The 19,594-nt window shown below is 46.7% G+C and overlaps 1 protein-coding gene across 1 annotated transcript in view; it reads right to left on the reverse strand.

The window, feature by feature from the left end:
• Nucleotides 1-5,817: 5,817 nt before the first annotated feature.
• Nucleotides 5,818-19,594, reverse strand: part of LOC135394625 (uncharacterized) — a 214,867-nt gene continuing 201,090 nt past the window's right edge. Inside the window, exon 2 of the mRNA XM_064625457.1 lies at nt 5,818-10,897. Within this exon, the coding sequence (XP_064481527.1) occupies nt 10,009-10,833 (825 nt within the window). The 5' untranslated portion in view covers nt 10,834-10,897 and the 3' untranslated portion in view covers nt 5,818-10,008. The remainder of the gene's footprint in view (nt 10,898-19,594) is intronic.

Below are 19,594 nucleotides of genomic sequence, written 5' to 3' on the forward strand. Positions count from 1 at the left end.
AGTAACATAATAGTACACGACGCTGTTGTTGACGCGGAGCTTTGTTACTACATGTGCATTAAAGCCCAACTCCACTTACTTTTTGAGGTTAGAAAATTATTAGAATTTGATCGGCATTGGAATGGCGGCATTGAGAAACAATATATTCCCCAACCGATGTTATCAGTGTTTCATTGAATATCGATATGTCGATATTAATATAGAAACTGTAATAGAAGATGTATACACCGCATCATGGTACGCTCTGAGGCAAAAAAAAAGAAATTAAGAAAAAGGAAAGAGTACACTGGGGAGTAATCCCCGAGACTGCAATTACTCTTCCATTTAGTCAGTGATCCTAAAATTTACTCAGCAGCGCTACACATAGTTCCTGAGCTTCGTGTAAACCTCCCTGCAAATCCATATCCCTATCCTTATCCCTAGAGGGATCTTGTCCCTAAAAGGACCAAAGTTGTTTTCGTAGCATGTAAAGAGCGTTTCTTCAGAGAACATCATATTGCATTTTTGCTACTAGCTCTATCGCCTGGTTTTAAGGCGAACACACATGACGCCACGGGGTCGTCTACGGAACAGTGAACACAGGTGCACTCTAAAACAAACCGTTAGTAAGGCAAGTTCAATGTTCACGTTTGAACTTGGCAACGCAGATGGGCGCAGAGAATAACAATGCTGCATGAGCACGCGTGTTTTTCGCAGTTCTACATTGGCTCTTTTTTCACTACATTCGATGTGCGATATGAGAGTTCAAATCCTCACAAACTCTCTCTCCCTCAATACAGACATGTAATACTCGCCCACGCGGCACGAAAGAGTACATTAGCATTGGAGTTCACTAGCAAAGCGAGTGTATCACCTCATTCGAAGCTACACGATCGGAGCAGCAAGACTGGACTGTACTCCTACTTCTACGATTTCTACTCGGAGCATTATGTATTCTCTCAGGTGAGTCAGATATACGTAGCTAATCTCTAGGAAGTTTACATTTTCCCTGCAAAGTGGGATTCACCTGCACTGCAATATATTTTTTTTTTCTGCGTACTAAAGGAGGCAGGGACTCGGTTAGGAGAAGCGTGAGACCAGCGCCCTACTGACCACGGCTACTGTTGCTCTATGTCACAGTTCTTAGACCTAGTTAACATCCACTAGAGGGACCTTTAACGGGCGCTCAGATCTCACCACACGGTTATAACGTCTGTCTGAACGTGGCCGTTCCTAGCGAGCTGCGGCTGTGCAAGTCCCCCTGACAGGGGCTTCATCCAGAGTGGGTGCCAGGCCCGTCTCTGCCGCCGCTCTCGCGAGGTAGCCCTTCTCGAGAGTCGGGTTGCTTGAGAGTGCAGCCCTAAGACAAGTGGTAAACACCATCTAAGGCTAAATACGACCGAGAGACCGATAGTTCACAAGTACCGTGAGAGAAAGTAAAAAATAACTTCGAAGAGCGAGCTCAAGAGTACGTGAAACCGCTTACAGTAAAACGGGTGGGCCCTCGAAGATGGAGGGCGGTGGAATTCAGCTTCGCAGTAGCCCGGGGCCTTCGGAGTCAGATGGGGGCGAGAGGATGAAAATCCACTTGCGCCGCTCCGACGCTGGGCCTGGTGACCCGCGTCGCATTTTCCACCGTCGGTAGAGCGCCGCGACCGGCACGGGTACCCCCACAAGCACGACTTTGAAGTCTGACCAAAGGGCAGTTGCCCCGCGTGTTCGCACCCCTCGGGGAGCGTCACCGGGAGTTTATAGCCTGGCCAGCTCAACGTTCGTCACACCTTTCCGCGACACACGCGGCGTCCTCCACAGGAGCGCCGGTCATTGCTGGTGGCACGCGTGCATTCGCTGGAGCATTCCGCAGCCTCGTGCTCGCGGGTTCCGTGATGCGCGATTCTCTAGTGCGCGAGGGCTGTGCGCGGAGGACGCAGTGGTTTGCGGCGATTAGGTCGGCATACCACCCTACCCGTCTTGAAACACAGACCAAGGAGTCTAACATGTGCGCGAGTCAATGGGTCCACCAAAACCCAGAGGCGCAATGAAACGTGAAGGCTGCTTTTTAGCGGCTGAGTTGCGATCTCGAGTCCCACTGAGGACTCGGAGCGCAGCAACGGCCCGTCCCGTAGGCTTCTTGTCCTTGGGTGAGACAAACGCATATAAACACGCATATAACGTCACTTGAGGAAGACAAAAAAGCGAACTTGGACAATTTGTAACCTGACTCGAACGGTCGAACCTGCAGAACACTCGAATCCCTACGTCACCTCCTTCACTCCTGCGGAATGGGTCGCCGAATGGGTCGCGCTTTCCGCAGGGAAATCAGTGGGCCAGTGCACAAACCAATGACCAATGGAGACTGGCGATAACGAGCTACAGCGGGTCCGAGAATACGCAGAACATTTCTGAGCATGTGCCTGTACAAGGTCGGTACAGATATACAGGGTGTTTTTTTATTCAGCTTTTACAGAATATTTATTTAAAAAAAAGCTTTGAGAGCAGCACAGATGTCATTTTCTGCAGTAAAGTTCAACGGCCAGGCGGACATGCTCTCAAAGAAAGTGTGCAATTACAAGAGGACTAATCACCTAAAATTCATTAACTTTTTAATTAGGGGATTTCGGGCGCAAGCGAGATAGCAGATTGAGAGACCATCCTAGTTTCAAGCCATCTCAGGTTTAAGAAAACCTAAACTACCCACGTGTGTTAAAATATCTATCCCCGAATTTTTATATACAAATGAGCCGAAACCGCGGTGACCGGGACGCAGGGAGTACAGCGCTCATTTCACGTTAGAGGGCCTGTTCGTCTTTTGAAAATGAGAAACAGGTGGCACCCAACGTCGAAATTGACTTGTTGCCACACGCTTTGAAGCAACATCTCAATCCACCTCTCTTTTCGCTCATTGACGGTTAATTAACGGAAGAACTATGCGAGTAGAACGAACACAAGGCACGGAGAGAAAGGAGTGCATGCACGGTGGCGTCTGCCGACCACTGTTGCCCACAAAAGTCTTCCATCGGCGCCGACCGGTCAGAGCCAGCCTCTCGCAAAGTCATTCTTATGATTCCTGCTTCGTTTTCAAAGGAAATATTGCATAACCGTGTTCTGGTCGTATAAATGATCGTAGAAGTAACACAAACTTGAAATCCATTTGGTTGCGAAGTCTCCCTTTAAGGACCTCCTTGGTGGGGACATGCTGATGATGATATTGAGGAAGATAGTGGATCACGCACGCTACCATTGGTCCTAGTAGGTACGATAAGTTCACAGTGACGTTCACGGGCGGACTTGGACGAAAAACCTTAGCGGAAAAAAGCTCAGAACTGTACGCGGGGAGGGGGACTCACAAGACTTTGTTCTCGGGTGGGGGTGGGGGTGAGACCAACGTGTCTCCAACCCTGGTAGCCCACCGGGAACTTTCCAGTCAAACTATCCCTGGCCACTCCCCCACAGGTGACGTCAGCAACGGCCCCCTAAAACACCGGGTTATGGAGTAAGATGCGAATGCAATGGCGGGCGAGTCATTCGCACTAACTCTACATTGCTCTTTGTCTTGCATTATACTTACGTTAGCCTTACGGTTTGTGACCTCGCTACTCCACGCCATGTTTGCATGCCATTCAGCTACCTGCACTACAACAGCAGTCAACATGACGTTAGCTCAACAATCACGTACTGTACTTGCAGGTTAACAGCCTTGTTGTTGGCCCTAGTCCAAGGTTGTTACGGCGATGGTGCATGTCCTGGACTGAGCATCTGCGAGCAGGAAGTTTGTGCAGTGGCCCCTCTTTGTAACACTCCGGCGGAATATGCTTGTCGTACTCACCAGAACAGCGATGGAAGCTCCTGCTACTGTTTTCCGAAATGCGTCGATAACATAGGTAAACGCAAGAAAATCGGGGAGCAGGTGCCACCCTCACACCGAAGAGCGACGAAACGCACGTGGTTTCGTACAATGTCGTATGCTGTGAATTATAAAACCGCTCTTGGTTCCAGTTGTTTCTAACACTCTACGCTTGGGGTAGCTTTCCGCTCTTTAAAAAAGAAATCCCGCGTGATATTAAAAAAAAATCACGTGACCAGTCCATGTTATATGCCGAGCACTGTCTTGGACAGCGCCCTACAGACTTCGTTCTGTTATAGCACTTTTGAGAGCGCCGCCTTTCCCAGTTAGAACATCTGCTTTTAGACCAATACTTTAGAAGTTGGTGTACGTGCCGCCGCAGTTCCCCTTGAAGTCAGCCCAGGACGTATACTAACACCCCTGTCCCTCACTCCTTCCTGCCGCCCTCTCTCCATCTGTCCAAGCCTGTACGCTGCTCACAGCCACAGTTGCTTCGCGGTGCTAATACACACACAGAGACACAAAACTGACAATTACGTGGCACAGTTGCTAACAACTCCAGTTGATTGGGTCGTTCTTAAAAAAGAAAAACCTTGCGGCATTCAGGACAAAATGTATTCTGTTCCTGGTTCATTTCAAAAGGCACATGATAACCAAAGAGTGCCCTTGTGCATATCGAGGAGCCTAGGCTCTGAGCGCTGCATAAAGTGCAGAATTAATGGAGGATCTGCATGTCCTTTTCAGACGAGTGTCAACAGAGCATTCAATGCCAAACAGTACGATGTGCATATTATGAGTCAAACTGCACACACACCTGGGTTTGGCCGTCGGGCAAGTGCAACTGTTGCGGTGCGTTAATAGGTAAGTGGAAATATGACTTTCTTCCTCCCTCTCCCAGCAAAGATTCAGAGCACTAATGATTTTCAACAAACATGTTGTACTAGTTGCAAAATTACGAGGCGAGGATTTAACGGCACATAAAGAAAACCACGGCTTGTAAAGCCATCAGAAGTGGACTGGGGCTCATCAAGAATGCTGGTAAACCACCAGACAAATTTTCAATGGGTCTTTCTTGCTGCACTAATGCAGCTAAGGTACTTGTCTGTTCTCCTGTGTAGCAAATGCTTCCAATAGACTACGAGGCCTTGTTTTTCCTACCCATAATGCCTTTGAAGCAGGTCAGGCTCGAGTGTTGTCCCTTTACGTGCGCTTTTTTTCCCTGTTCCTGCTCATGCTGAAAGAATATGTTGCTTACACTTCCGTTACACCAGCTAGCTTGCTTCCTACTCCCGCGTTCAACGTTAGAGCTACTAACGTTTCGTTTTCGGCCGACTTTTCAGACAACTGCTACCTGCAATCACTCATCTCAGAAGGGTGCTGCCCCTTTTAAACTCGGAACAAAACAGACGATGAAGCATATACTAGAAGACAACAGAAAAGCCAAGCCAAGTTGAGTTGTATATGACATAATATGTGCCACAAAGTGTAAACATGATTTAACGGCCTTCCGTATACTACTGTCCTGGTAATAAAGCGTGGCGTTTTGATGCTCAATCAAATACTTTGCCTTCCTCAACATTCAGGTGTGCAGAGTATTATTCTGTACCCTAACTGGTCTAGTGTTGACAAATAGTGGAACACATCGTCGAATCACTCACCTTTTTAGCAGACTTGCAGACCGGCACTTGCAGAGTTTGCACCACGGACATTTTGACGATGGTGTCTCGTTACCGAGGATTCTCAAGGTGATTCCTGGACCTATATTTCTGTGTGTAGTGTGTTCGTACGTGTCAAATACACAGTGAGATTTTCCATTTACTGCTTCCCCCTCCCTTTTCTGCACAATCCAATCCAATTCAATCCCAATGAGAAACTTTTTTTTTTTTCAGAAATTTTGTTGCGATGAGGATTGAGCACAATTACTTGCACATTGTTACAACAAACACATTCTAAATGATAGTGTATGTTAGCTGTCAAGCAATACGACCACCAGATACAAATTAAAATTTATTAACCAATAATTCAGGCGCGTTACTAAAGACACGCCACCAAGTGACTGAGTGCACTGCACAAGAGCAGGACGTATACCATCTTGTTTCATAGGATATTTCTGTACAGCGGGAAAATAGCTCAGATGGGTCTCGGAACACACTTCACAAACGCAGATGCAATGCAATTCAGATGCAGATGTAATGATGAAACAGGAAAAAGACAGAGTCTACACACATGTTTTATCAACACTTTGTCGCAACGTCAGTCCGTGCACAAATTCGTTAACAGTCAGATCAGGGTTTGAAACACGACAATGTCAATAACATGCGTGCAGACAGAAGGTATGCTTTTGACAGGTTCACAGTATAGTTACACACCTGACTGACGGGCAGTTTCAATAATCGTTGAAGCCCATGCCCATTGGACACGCGCGTATGGCGCCACCTCGCGTGTAACGTGTCAACTTATCAAAGAGCATTGGATCCAATGCTCTTTGAGAAGTTGACACGTTGCACGCCAGGTGGCGCTACCCGTATAGTCAATGCATAGCCATTTATGAGGAGAGTTTGGCCATTCTGTGATCTTTTGCTGCCCGGAGATGGGGAGCCGCCGTGACATCAGATCTTGACCACTTGATCACTTGACCGGGATCAAAGGCGAGCCGCGGCGGCACGCGGGGATCTCGAGACAGTGCCTCTGCTCCAAAATGGCGAAATGGGGGATTTCAAAGCGATAGAGCGATTAAAATTGGTGCCACTGGTCTTGGCGCCGCCCATCGTGTGACGTCAAATGGCGCGCTTTGAGACTGGCTCCACCCAAAGGCCAAACTCTCCTAATAAACGGCTCTGGTTCAATGATAATTGAAGACAGTCCGTGTGGCAAGGGTATTACTCAATTCATTTGAATTTGTGTCGTTGATAAAATTGTTGTAGAGCCACGGGACATGCTGTGCGAGGATAGGCGTATTATAGTGCAAGAACACACGTCAACAATCGCGAAGAGTTACTGTCACCATACACATCATGACCAGATTGCGTTCCGAAAACGTCGGGTACGTATTCTTCACGAACACAGTATTTTTGGCCCCTGAGATTGCTGTATCGTCATTAAGCTGTACATTCCATACTATGAAAACTCACGACGGACAAAAGCTTTGTACATGCTGACCTCACGTCATGACAGGGATCGAGAGTGGGTAGAAAAAATACGAACATAATTATATCGGATAAAATTAATGACGTTCTAGGAAGTAGGTAGACAAATTCTAATTTAATGAAAAGTGTTCTAAATAAGCAGATTTCCAACCGTCATCAACGGCATCAAAATTTTCTTGACACACCCCGCCAAACCATTTGTCGAGATATCCACACGCCTATCCTTCTAAATATACCATTACCTCATTGCCATTTTCCCTTCTTGCCTGATTACAATTAGAATTACCTGCTCCTTCACTTTCGCATAGGTTTCGGTGCGCTCTCCTACGAATACTTCTTTTCGAACGCCAGATAATATACCAGTAATTGCAAGACCTTGACGTCTGCGAATATAAAGGAAGGTAGATACATAATAAGAAAATAAAGTAAACTAACCACTCAATTTCAAACACTAAAAGGTATAGCGGATGACCACAGTCTTAGTTTGACTTCTAAACTAAGTTCCACATTGCTTCCATATGCCCACTACAATTTGAAACGTCTGCAAGAGCTATCCCACGAACCGTATGGTTTCATATGCGATGACAACAAGGGGGACACCGTAACCAACTTTAACGGCGTGACGACGCAGAATCTCGGTAAAATGGTTTAATGCGACGACATTGATGGCACAAAACTCCCATTACATCTCGAACTGTCGGAGAAGGGCACTCCAATCTTCCAGATGAACAGTATAAGTACGCGTCTCGAGAGAGAAAATATTGGGTAACTTTTACGACTCCATTTTCATCGTACAACAAAGCTCACATTCCGGAAGCATTCTCGCTAGATTTTGCGAAGTATGTCGTGCATTATATATACGTATAATGTACGACAATATGTTGTACGACAATGTATAATGTTCTTTCTCGTTCTTAGAGACCGTTCCACCTTTGTGCCGGGTGATGAAATTGAAATCAGATAACTGAACTTTGCGAACGCGTCGGATTTATACGAAGAAAAGTCGTCATTTAATATTATGTGCAGCATCTGAACAACGGGCACGGGGGGTAACATCAACACAGCCTATGAGGAAAAGGCATAATCTTGTCAACAGCAAAACACGCGTGCGTTTCATAGGTGAAGACGCTGGACTATTTCTGCGAACAGCAAGAAGTATCTTGTTCCACATGCTGATAAGTTATACAGAGCCTTCGAGTGAAGAAATAAATAGTCAACTCTCGTACATCGAGATACTTTATTGAGTAGTGCCATGTTCTCCTTTGGAACTAGCATGGCAATCTTATGCCCTAACGCTGCGAAGTTCTGGAGTCTCTGCTATTACTACTGGGGTCACCTATAAACCGTTGAATGCACGTAATTAAAGCTCGAAGCCGTTGTCGATTATAAATAATATATTAATATTAGAGATATTTATAAACGTCGCCTTTGTTCATATCCTTCAGTTAGTTGCTCATTTTCTCTTCTTTCCATAAGCCGCTAACAGTGTTCCCCGTTCTGTCATTGACTCCAAAAGTGCCAGCGAACTATCCAAAATGCACGTTAGCATTGAAGACGCTGCCTTCTTCTGTCACAAAAGAATCGCACTACGCGTACTCTAAACAATGTCTGTGCAACTTTTCGTGACAGTTCATCGCAACACCGATTGGTGTGTAGCTCGAACACCTCTACTTATACCACAAGTGACGTTGTAAGTATTCATACCGCCGTGTGCCCGCTCCTCCCTCAGGGATGCCCTGCAAGGATGCTTGAAGGTAGTCCAGTGGCCTTTTGGTCGGAGGGAACAGCAAGGGAGGTGATGCGTTATGGTGCGCTTCGAGAATCAGATAGGACCTTTCGAAGGATTCGAAGGAGCGTTTAGCTAGGCTCCGAGGACTAGCTCCAGGAATCCCCGTGGGCGCAGCAAGAATACAGCGGTTCACGACGACGTACAAACGTACGATGGGAGTGGCCGCCCTTGATTGCGACCAACACTCTGTACAGTCAGTTATAAAGTCTCCAAATACAAACACCTGAGGCGGGATAGAGGTTATCACTTGAACATCAGTACTAACCAGGTGTCAATCACGTGTCGCTCACGTAGCCATTAATATCTTACACATCTTTCATGTAAACTTCACCCAAAAGGAGAGACAGGTCATGTCATGCAACTGTATTGCTTGTTGCACCACGTGGAGAACTTCGATCTCTCGAATTCCACGCCACTGTAGTCACATATGCGATCAGAACCCCCGGCTTATGGCCATCAATCCATTAATGCCCGAAGAATGGTACAAGAGGTTTAGATACTTTCAAGAAGGATCGCACACTGCACGGGATATCGAATGGTACATGGATTAGGTGGTACACTACATGTTAGAGTTGATTCATGGACATGTTGACAGCACTTCTGTCAATATAAACACTAAGTGTACAAATACAGGTGCAATGTAAAAATAGCACTGCTAGGACTACAACTCGGTTAAACTAGGCCATCGCTAGAGCCGTCAAATTCCGATGGCCCAGGACCTTGGAAACTAATGGAAGTTCACCAGAATATAATGAAGCAAATGCATGGACAAGTTACACACCTACACATTCTTACAGATCGCAAGCGACTTCAAAGTTACGGCTTCAGAAAATATATCCAATATGGGATGATGAATTATTTTCATCACTGCAGCAACCCGTTATGATGCACTTCCTGCACAAGATCCCGGGGCACGTTTCATCCACCGTTACGTGACTGTTGTTATTCTCCACACTACATCAACTTTCGCAGCCATTTTGACCGACAGAAGTGTGGTTAATAGGAATCATGTCTTCTAGATACCCCAAGCATCTGCATGGTCAACTCTACTCAGCGGCTGTAGGACGCCTGAACGCCCCAGGTCTTAGTTGGTCGCCTGAACGCCCCAGGTCGTAGGTTTCCCCAGGTCATAGATGCAAACCATTGACGTCTAGCTGTCAACGCAGTTTCTAGGACGTTCATAACATGAGTACGACCCCAAAGGATCGGGAGCTTCAACGTAGTATTTCCTCCGGTTCCAGACGCACACGTCACGAGCTTCCAGTGGCGACAAAAGTTCTGGATGCGGCGGACGGGCTGTTGGTTTCGGTGGTACTGGCAACGCTCATGCCCTGATGGCTGCGCGGATGACCATCAAGCGTTGCGAACTCTTGGAGGCCCAACGTCCCCCGGTTCAGCTCAGGACTGTCCCTTCTGGAGTGCAGGCCCGAAGACGGAGGCGGCAGCTCGGGCACGATGAACTGCACTTCCGGTTCAGGAAGCTTCTTCTTTTGAGATCCTAATCTGAAGCTGCGTCTAAGTGGTGCGCAGTTGGGGTAAGCTCTTTGTGAAACGTCGTCACCGAAGAGTAGGTCTCCAGCTCGCCTCCTGAAGCTCCTTTGTCGTGAGCCGAGCTCGCCTTCTTCATCTTCTTCACCGCCGGTGCAACGATTGTAGACGAGGGAAGAGAGAATGACGGTCAGAATAAGACCGCCGACAATCATCAGCATTATTCCTATGGCATTTAGCGTTCCTGTTGCGATGAGGACACCCCCGACAAGAAGAGCAAGGAAGGCGAAGACAAAGTTAAGGATAAGGCCACAGCAGTGGCGAGTGCAGAGGTACAGTGATAACAGTCCGGGGATGACGATAGGGCTAGAAATAAGCAGGTACTCCCATGAGGCGTAGCCAACGGGCTGAGCGACTGTCAAAGCGATGACGACGCACAGGCCGACGCCGATGATCGAGAGAATGGCCAAGGCGCCCAGGTATCGGCAGAGGCGTCTCCATTTCGGTCGTCGGCTCTGCAGCGGGTCGTCACCTGCACTTTCGCTGATGGCAATCAGTCCCGGCGCGTAGTTCTCGGCCGCCCACATCAAGAGCGGCCAGGTAGTTGGGCGCTACGACGAGTCTGGTTGGCCTCGGTAAGCGTCCGATGACCTGCGAGAGACATACGCAAACAGGTGTGACACATACGTAACCCACTTTTATAGAGCTTATAGAACCACGAAACAAAGACACGCAGATATATATCCGCTGGCTTGATCACTTTCGTGACTGGCATTGACATTGAGTGATCCAGCGCTTCAGAGGCATGCAAATGAAATAATTTCAGGACAAAGACAAAGGCAGCGTGAGAGGAGGAAGCGTTCAACATCTTTTCTGCACGACATCCATGGTTGTTACAGCTACGCCACACCAGGCATTATGCACCATAGTGGCATTCCTTTCCTTATCGCAGTGTAGTTAATCCTTATTTGTCTCAGGCCTCATGGAATGATGGTACAGCTTCTCTCTTTTTTCCCCTATATGTTTCCTTACGAGTTCATGCCATGAGTTTGACTGTATTTTATGTAGATATTGTGGAAAAGTGAAGTGCATGTTAAAAGCGATAATAACCCCAGTGCTGGGAATTAAAACGGACACAAAGGACAAAACGATGAACGACGCACAACAACCGCACCTCTGAAGAGCAGTGAAGCGAAGTGGACTCATCGACTTCACATAATGAGAAGAGTTTGTTTTTGTTTGGGTATAAAATGTACCGCATAATGAATAGTCCAGTGTTGGATTTCAGTGGGTCCAACGTTGAATATGTGTAACTACTCACACAGAGATTTGCCTATGGAACAACAACAACAAAGTAATGTAGTGGGATGTTTCGCCGCAGGGGCAGCACCCTATCCCATTGCTTGAAGGGGAGAAGATGGTGAGTGATGATGAAGATGATTCGAAGCGCGTTTGCCAGTGTACATATTCGGGAGCCCCATAGTATTTCGCGTTACGTGTTGCGGAATACACAGCCTAGGTTAACGCACGAAGTTATATATATGGCACTATCATGCAGTGTCCTTTATGCTTTTGTGTCCACGAAGTGTTTGACAACGGAAGTTTCGATGTCCTGTTTGAAACGCCAGCAAGACATCCGCGTCTTCATGTTCTCATTGCCATTGCGATGACTGCACGGAAGCAACAGTATGCCAGGGAGTGCATCGTGGTGGCACAGTTGTAGTCTCTGATGCCTCTGCGCTGATCACGCTTTGCCCTTGTGGCGGATTGCGGCATTTTCTTCATCAAGTTGGAAGAGCCGACTCATCGAATTGTTCGGTTTGTGCAACGGTGGAGGATAGTGAGCATATTATAATGCACTGCACTAGGTACGCATCTCAAAGAGCTGTACCGAAAGCCACGCTTGCTAAAAATCGTTAATTAACTTTTTAATTATAAAAGCTACGAAGCTGCCCCAATGAGAGCATCTGTTGCTTTGGGTCACCTGATATCGTAGCCGTTTTCAGAACAAAAATCCGTTCGGTAGCTCGTCCGCAAAAAATTCATGAGGGAACACAATTTTTTCTTTATATTTTTCATTGCGCATCTTCGGAGACCCGTCTTTCCTTCACCCCCAATGTAAGAGGGTGAAAGAGCACACTGTCGTCTCTTGCGTCCTGGAAAAAGATTAAAAGAAAACAGAAAATGCAACCCAGATAAGGGCAGTTCCGTTACCGTCACCAGATACATGTGTTTTTGTTTTGTTTCCGCAAGTTAAAGCTCATCTTCGACGCACGAGGCGGCACTGTGCTCCTTCACCTAAAGTCACTTGATCGCTCGCTCTTTGGGAAGTAGCGACAACCCTTCCGTCGCCCTCTTTATTTTTCTCCCTTTCATTCCTCCGCCTGCCATGTTCTTCCCAAGTATCGACGCCGGTTCGGTTCGCGTGATGCAGCGTCCCGCTAGCGGCCTGCGAATTTCACTTCAGCAGACCAAAATTTGGCGTATGTGCGTGCGTTTTGAATCCTGGACGTCCTTGGCTTGTTTTCGAACTCCCAAATAAAAAAAAGTAGGAGCATGCCGCTTAGTGTTACAGCACGATGAAGACCTATCTTGCTGTGGAGTGAAACGCTTGGATGAAAACCAAACGAAAACATCTGCGAAGGAAGACTTCTCACCTATTTCTCGCAAGTGCTGTTTGCCGGTCCTGCACGACTTTGTTTGCTTGTTAGGAAGATAAAAAGACAAAACATCTGCACAAGCATGACCGACAATGACTCTCTGTAATGCATCTGCTAGGGTATTGAAACTTAGTCTTTTCTTTCGTTTTTTTTTTCTATTTCCTTTTTTTCTAGAACCAAACAAACTTCAAACTCAACTACACTAAACTTATTTAATTTTCTGCACAGCGTCCTGTAAGGAGCTGTTCCAAGTAATGCCCCGGTTTACTGTAACTTTTCCCACTAATGTCCGTATGCCTGGCCACTATAATTTTCCCACCCTCAGGCATGAGGAAAAAAACACACAGGCACAATTTGGGCTTTCTACTAACGCAGCTGCAAGCCTCATGCTGACTAATTGGAATGGCCCTGAAAATGGCATTTTTTTCAGCATCGTGTTGTCAGGTTGTCACGATCGGATTGTCTTCATAGGTAATCTCGACCATCAATAGATGTCACACACTCTGGACAGCTCTTCGCATGCCTATACTCCTGCTGTATGCCACAGCGTACTGCGCTTGTCTTCTTGCTCAAGGTGCTGTTTACCATCTCAGGTGAACATGCAGTCTTGTACGGAAGAACACCCGAAGCAACTTTGTTGACACATTGTGGCAAGCTAGAAGTACTTCACGCACACCTGCTTTCGATACACCTTCAACCAGCCGGTGCACGGTGCAAGAATTTGCAATAAGCATGTCGGAGCACTCACGAAATTGTTTCTCCGCAGACTTTAAAATGCGAATTGCTTGACGTGATGGGACGTTCAGGGGCATGGTACCGGCGGTGTACACCTCCATAGAGGTCAAGGGATTTGCATCTGGTTTCGGGCAGCTATACGAAAGCGCAGAGATACAAATTTTGCACCGGGTATTTTTTTTAAACATTAATGGCATATCCAGCGCGATGTTCCAAACAGTCCCCTTCATCTGTCGGCACTGAAAGTTAGTCTGCATCTTCTGGCATTACAAGTGCCATGTCCTGATGCTCCGGGACACTTAGCAGCAGCTCCACTTTTCTCGTAGCTCCCAGATTTGCTTGGACGGAGAAACTGTACATTGTAGCTGCTGCCAACGTAGATTTAAACTGCTTTAGAGCTAGAACACGATTCTTCATCCGTATGGTGGAGAAGTTCTTCAAGGCATCTTGTGAGAAGTGCGAGAAAAGCACATATTCGAAGTGGTACTCCTGCAGGTAAAGTCCGCGTTGCAGGCGTAACAGCCAGTCATTTTCAATCGGTTATGATAGGCAATGCAACGCTATAGTTCGGTCTTCAAAAACTACACGCACAGAGCGCGAACTGAACGAGTAGCGAATTTGGGAAGATCATGGCGGACGAAAGCAAAGCGGCACGGCGGAGGTGGCGGAAAAATACCACTTGAGCGCCTCCGACCAACGAACGCTGTCTATCGGCGCCGCAAGGGTTGCCGCTGCTTCTCAAAGAGCGATCGAGGAACTTTACCTTCACCCTCTCATGTCGCGCGTGAAGGAAAGACGCGTCTCCGAAGATGCGCAATGAAAAAAAAAGAAAGAAAGAAATGGTGTTCCTTCATGATTTTTTTTGCGGACAATCTACCAAATCCCACCTATCCCATTTCAACCTATCCCATTTCATGAAATGGCCCTGCTTGGAACGCGTGGCACTGTCACTAACCCGAAAGTCTCCACGCCGTTCGTAGAGGGCACTTCATATCCCGTACCTCTATCTTCTGGAAACGTTTAGCGTCCAAAGGCAGGATTACTCTCAGACGTCCATCATCGAATGGGACGCATAATTCACTCTACTGCACTGCTTCATCTTTGGTAACGACGCCTTGTGCGTCTGACAGCCTGCTTCGATGCATGAAGAATTGGTGAAGCTCACCGTCGTCAATTTCGAGTGAAATCGCAGTTCCAAGCCGCCGACGCTCCGCCATATTTACAGAATAGCGTGTGCAGACAGACAGCAGGAAGTTCCATACATGGCGCGCGTGAAAGCGCAGTTTCCGGGGAATGTCTGAAAGTACTGTTAAGTGGGTTCACAGAGGGTATTCTACCCTCGGTACCCGGGCAAGAACGCGCCCCATGGAATGAACAGAATATGAACGTAAGAAAAGGACGTCATAGCGCCTTAGTCCCACGTAAGAAAGAGAATGTGTGCTTCTTGGTTGACAGTAATGGGTTGTTACTTGAATTTGCTTGTAGCAACAATTAAGGGAGCAAGTCTCCAGTGAAATGTCGCAATTTCATTTGCATAGGGCCACTTTCGTCAACGCCGGTTAAGAGTTGATCCGCGATGAGACTGAACCCTCTTTCTCTAACGTTAGCTAGCGCACCTAAGCGTCACTAGCTTATGTTATTGAGAAAGTATTGACGGCTCTTGATCATGGTTTGAAGTTAATCGGCGTTATCGACGAAACCGGGCCTAGGTAGCCACATATTAAAGGAGCATGAAAAGGCTCGAGAACAAATACTCCAGGATAACTAGAAATTAGGATAACAAGCCCTGGGACACATCTGTACAAATACTGCGAGTATAGCGCGCAATCCTGGAGCGCGTGAGAGCTTTCAATCTCACGTGTCAGAAAACCTGCTCTCCTCGGCTGCCAGTCTGTAACGTCATATGCCTCGCCAATATACTGAGGCGAGCGCCTTCTTTTTTATTTCTTTGTTTTCTCAGCGCCGCCCTTCCCGCGTCTCGACTGGACGCTATCGCTAGCAGATGCTTCTCGGTGGCCAATGAAAAACGCTCTGCCACATGACGTCACGAGACGCGAGGAGCCGCTGCGCTCTCTTGCGAAACAATTTTCTCAGTAAATTCGAACTTCCCAAATGAAATATTTTGCGCGACGGTTGCTGAAGGTAGTATGCTCGTATGACGCAGTAAAAAGATATGTTCCAAGTGTCTTCCATGCTCCTTTAACGCGTAGCAAGCAGAATGCGCTTGAGGACAGCACTACAGAGTGTGCAAGAATAGAGCCGGTGTCTGACTACATGACACATTTCGCCGGAGAAGTAAGCGACTACAGCGCTTAGCATTGCAGTATTTAAATAATACACGAACACAGAAAGAGACACCTCTTTCATCACGCGATACAAGGCACTGAATAATGCAATGGTTTCCGCACAGAGAGTCCAGAATGACATTTGAGAGCCTCTCGCACACCCGGCAGATCAACACCGACCCCCCCGCACTAGCTCATCGTAACGGTGATCCGTAGTTAGGCATGTTCGACAGGACTCACGGCAAGTGCAAAATGAGCTGGTTTCCCATAGAGCGTTCTCTTTTATTATGCGCAGAGGCAGAGCAGCTTTTGTAGACTGCTACTCATCGGTTGTGCCACATAATCCGACCTAAGCTTCTGCTGCCTACGCCTTGTCAAAAGAGATTAATTCTACAAAGAGCTTCCTACGGCGAAGTCTATGTTGTTACTGCAAGGAGTTAGCTGTTATGCACAATCTGTATGGATCAGTATAAGAATGCGCGACATCCATTGATGTTGTAGCACGCAAAGTGACACGTTGGGTTTTCCTCATGTCAGGTCGTATTTAAAGGAGGTAAGAATTATTATCTGCAGGTATCTAGTTACAGGTGTAACAGGTGTAATATAGTTTTCTACGCTTCGTAATTCTTCGTAACTTCTTCGTAAGTTAATGGTAATGAATGGGGAAATTCGCCAAGTAAGGTGCGGCCCACTACCCCAAGGCACAATGGGGCAGGATGAGATGCCTAAAAGATGCACGGTATTCGAGAAACTTCTAATATTAAAACCGCCATGATAACGGAGTTGGAGTTGGAATTAGAAAAGAAAAATATGGAGATGGTGGCTCCTACAGAACACAGGAGCCGGCTACTCCAAAGCACTTGAAAGAGTTGAAAGACACTTAGACTTGAAGTCCAAAAATTAGAGGCGTTGCAATGCCCACAAGAAATGTGATTAAAGCAGTTGTCGCACGCTGTCTAAGATCCCTCGGCCATTCTCCGTGTAACTTCACTAAGTTTAGAGGACGGTGGTCCAGCCTTTCCAAGGCAGCTCTGAGGTCGTTACTTTGAACTCTGTATCTGGAGCAGTTAATTAACATAGGGTAAGGTGGTCCATGTTGGAGACAGTTGAACTATTTTGTTAATAGGAGTTAGGATAATCGCCTAAATTGTACCATAATTCGTTAACTGAATCCCCAAACCTTTGAGAAATGATCCACAAATTACTGTGGTGCTAAACCAGATAGTTCTTTCGTACGAGTCAAAAATGACACGCTACATATTTTCATTAACTTACCCCACCCTATGGATAAGTTGGGGACATCAAAAAATTTATGCAGCGTTTAAATTTTGTCTTTTGTTTTGGCCAGCCGAAACGGTCAGCCACGAGTATAATGCACACGGAAACACAGGCCAGTGACACAGCACCATAACGGCGAGGTCATATTTTATTAGCCGAGGAGCAGAAGTGAGCAAATTGCAGGACAATGCCCGCAAAAGTAACAGATGGGACAAAAAAAAAAAGGTATCTCTCTTACCTCGACCACATCTGCAAAACAGCGTCCGACGTCTTTCTAAAAAGCCACGCGCAGAACGTCAGCACGTTACTTTAAAGGCCAGACAACGACTGTGCTCACCCTGGTGTCACAGACGAGATAAATTATTGCTAAGAAAAGGCCACTCGAAAAATCTCAACTGCCCTCAACTTGGCCCCGTCTTCAAATGGCCCCACTTTACCCTCCACTCTTAGAAATGAACTTCACCACATAGCACGCTCCTAGCCAATCATCATCCCGAATAACAACGTTCTCGCCCCTGATTTGTTGAAAACGGGAGGAGGAGCCTATTTTGTGCCATTATGCACGGCACAGAATAGGCTCCTCCTCCCGATTTCGACAAATCTTGGGCGAGAACGTTGTCATTCGGGATGATGGTTGGCTAGGAGCGTGCTACGTGGTGAAGTTCATTTTTAAGAGTGTAGGGTAAAGTGGGGCCTTCTGTGTGGCCAACAACGGCGAGCCTATCCTGCCATCACCCCCCCCCCCCCCCCCTCATTTTTAAGAGTGTATGTTCAGTGTTCTCCACTTCATCACACGTGAGGCAGTTCGGCCAGTTTACCTTCTCCATCTTGAACAACAGGGCACGGCTGAAGGGACGTCTAGCCGAAGGGGGAGCACTAATGATAATCTAACAAATAAATGCTATTGTTCCTTGCTGATTTGTTGTTATGATGGTCAGGATGTTGTTTATTACTCAGGTAGATACTACAAGGTAGACACAACTCAATTAACACACTGGTGGTGGTGGTGGTGATGGTGAAGGGGCTCGCCTTTGTCGGCCTCATAGAGGTGGGCAACGTCACGACTGGCGCCCTGGGGGAATGAGCGTCCTGGGCCGACTTCTAAGGGAACTGTGCTCACAATCGGATAAGCCTATAGGGAAACCAATAAACATGCACGACCACGCGACCGTTCCTCATCGATCCGTTCCTCCATTCTGATCATCGTTATTTCTGTAATTCCAGGTGACATATCTTGCTCTCAGTATTTATGGTAGTAGTTACGGCATTTAAATACCGTATTTATATTTTGTATTTAGATACTCATGTAGTATTTATGAAGAGTATTTAAATACCCCTTTCGACAAAGTATTTTGTTTTTATATTCAAATAATCAAAAAATGTGTTTATGCCCACCACTGACACAGAGGACCACAACAAATTAACGAACACTGTTGTCCTTGAAAGAACTGATGTTCTGAGGCTGTAACAACACAGAAGGGACAAATATATACAAAGCTTCAATTTGCCTAAGAAATTAACGATGAAAGATGAAAGTCACTGAAAAGGTTAGCCAGCTGTAGGACTCGAGCCCACATCTTCTGGATTACCGACCCAGGGCTCTACCAATTGAGCTAAGCTAACACTTTTTTTCTTTTTCACCTTTTATTAACAAAACACACAAGTACACACAAGTATACAGGTACGTCACACGGTTGCAACGCCGAGGGCCATTACAAAACGTCTAAAGAGAAAACTGAATACCTTTTGAATTTGTACATAACGATTTTACAAGTACGTTAGGGCATCAGACAATGTTTCTAACCAATCTGGCAGCTCTAAACATCGCATAAGGCACAGCTTAAGTATTTCATAGGAGACATGAACGGTTCTTCGTTCCTGTCAGCCATACGAAGTTTCCACAGACAGTTCAAGGCTATAAGCATGACAATATCGTACCTGACTGTTTCCCTCGGGTGTAATGGGAGAAACCGTATGGTGTGTTGGTTAAGCCGAAGTCGAGTTTTGAAAACTTTATACTGGAGTTCGTCCCAGAAAAACTGGGCTTCTGTGCAGTCTAAGAAAAGGTGATCATGCGTTTCAGGAACTTTGCAGAATCTGCAGTCTGCAGACCAGGGCAGCTGTAGGACTCGAACCCACATCTTCTGGATTGCCGGTCCAGGACTCTACCAATTGAGCTAAGCTAGCACGCCTTCTCAGCCAGTTCCAGGGTGCGTCATCTGAAGGGACAAACCAGCCACTCTCTCTCACTCATCCTCCTTTCACTCTTACATTTTTGCTCACTCATACACACATTCATACGACGGGATCGACGCAGGCGGCAACGTTGAACATGAAAGAACTGATGTTCTGAGGCTGGAACAACATAGAAGGGACAAATACATACAAAG

The sequence above is a fragment of the Ornithodoros turicata genome, chromosome 5 (assembly GCF_037126465.1).
Source record: "Ornithodoros turicata isolate Travis chromosome 5, ASM3712646v1, whole genome shotgun sequence".
Classification (NCBI taxonomy): domain Eukaryota; kingdom Metazoa; phylum Arthropoda; class Arachnida; order Ixodida; family Argasidae; genus Ornithodoros; species Ornithodoros turicata.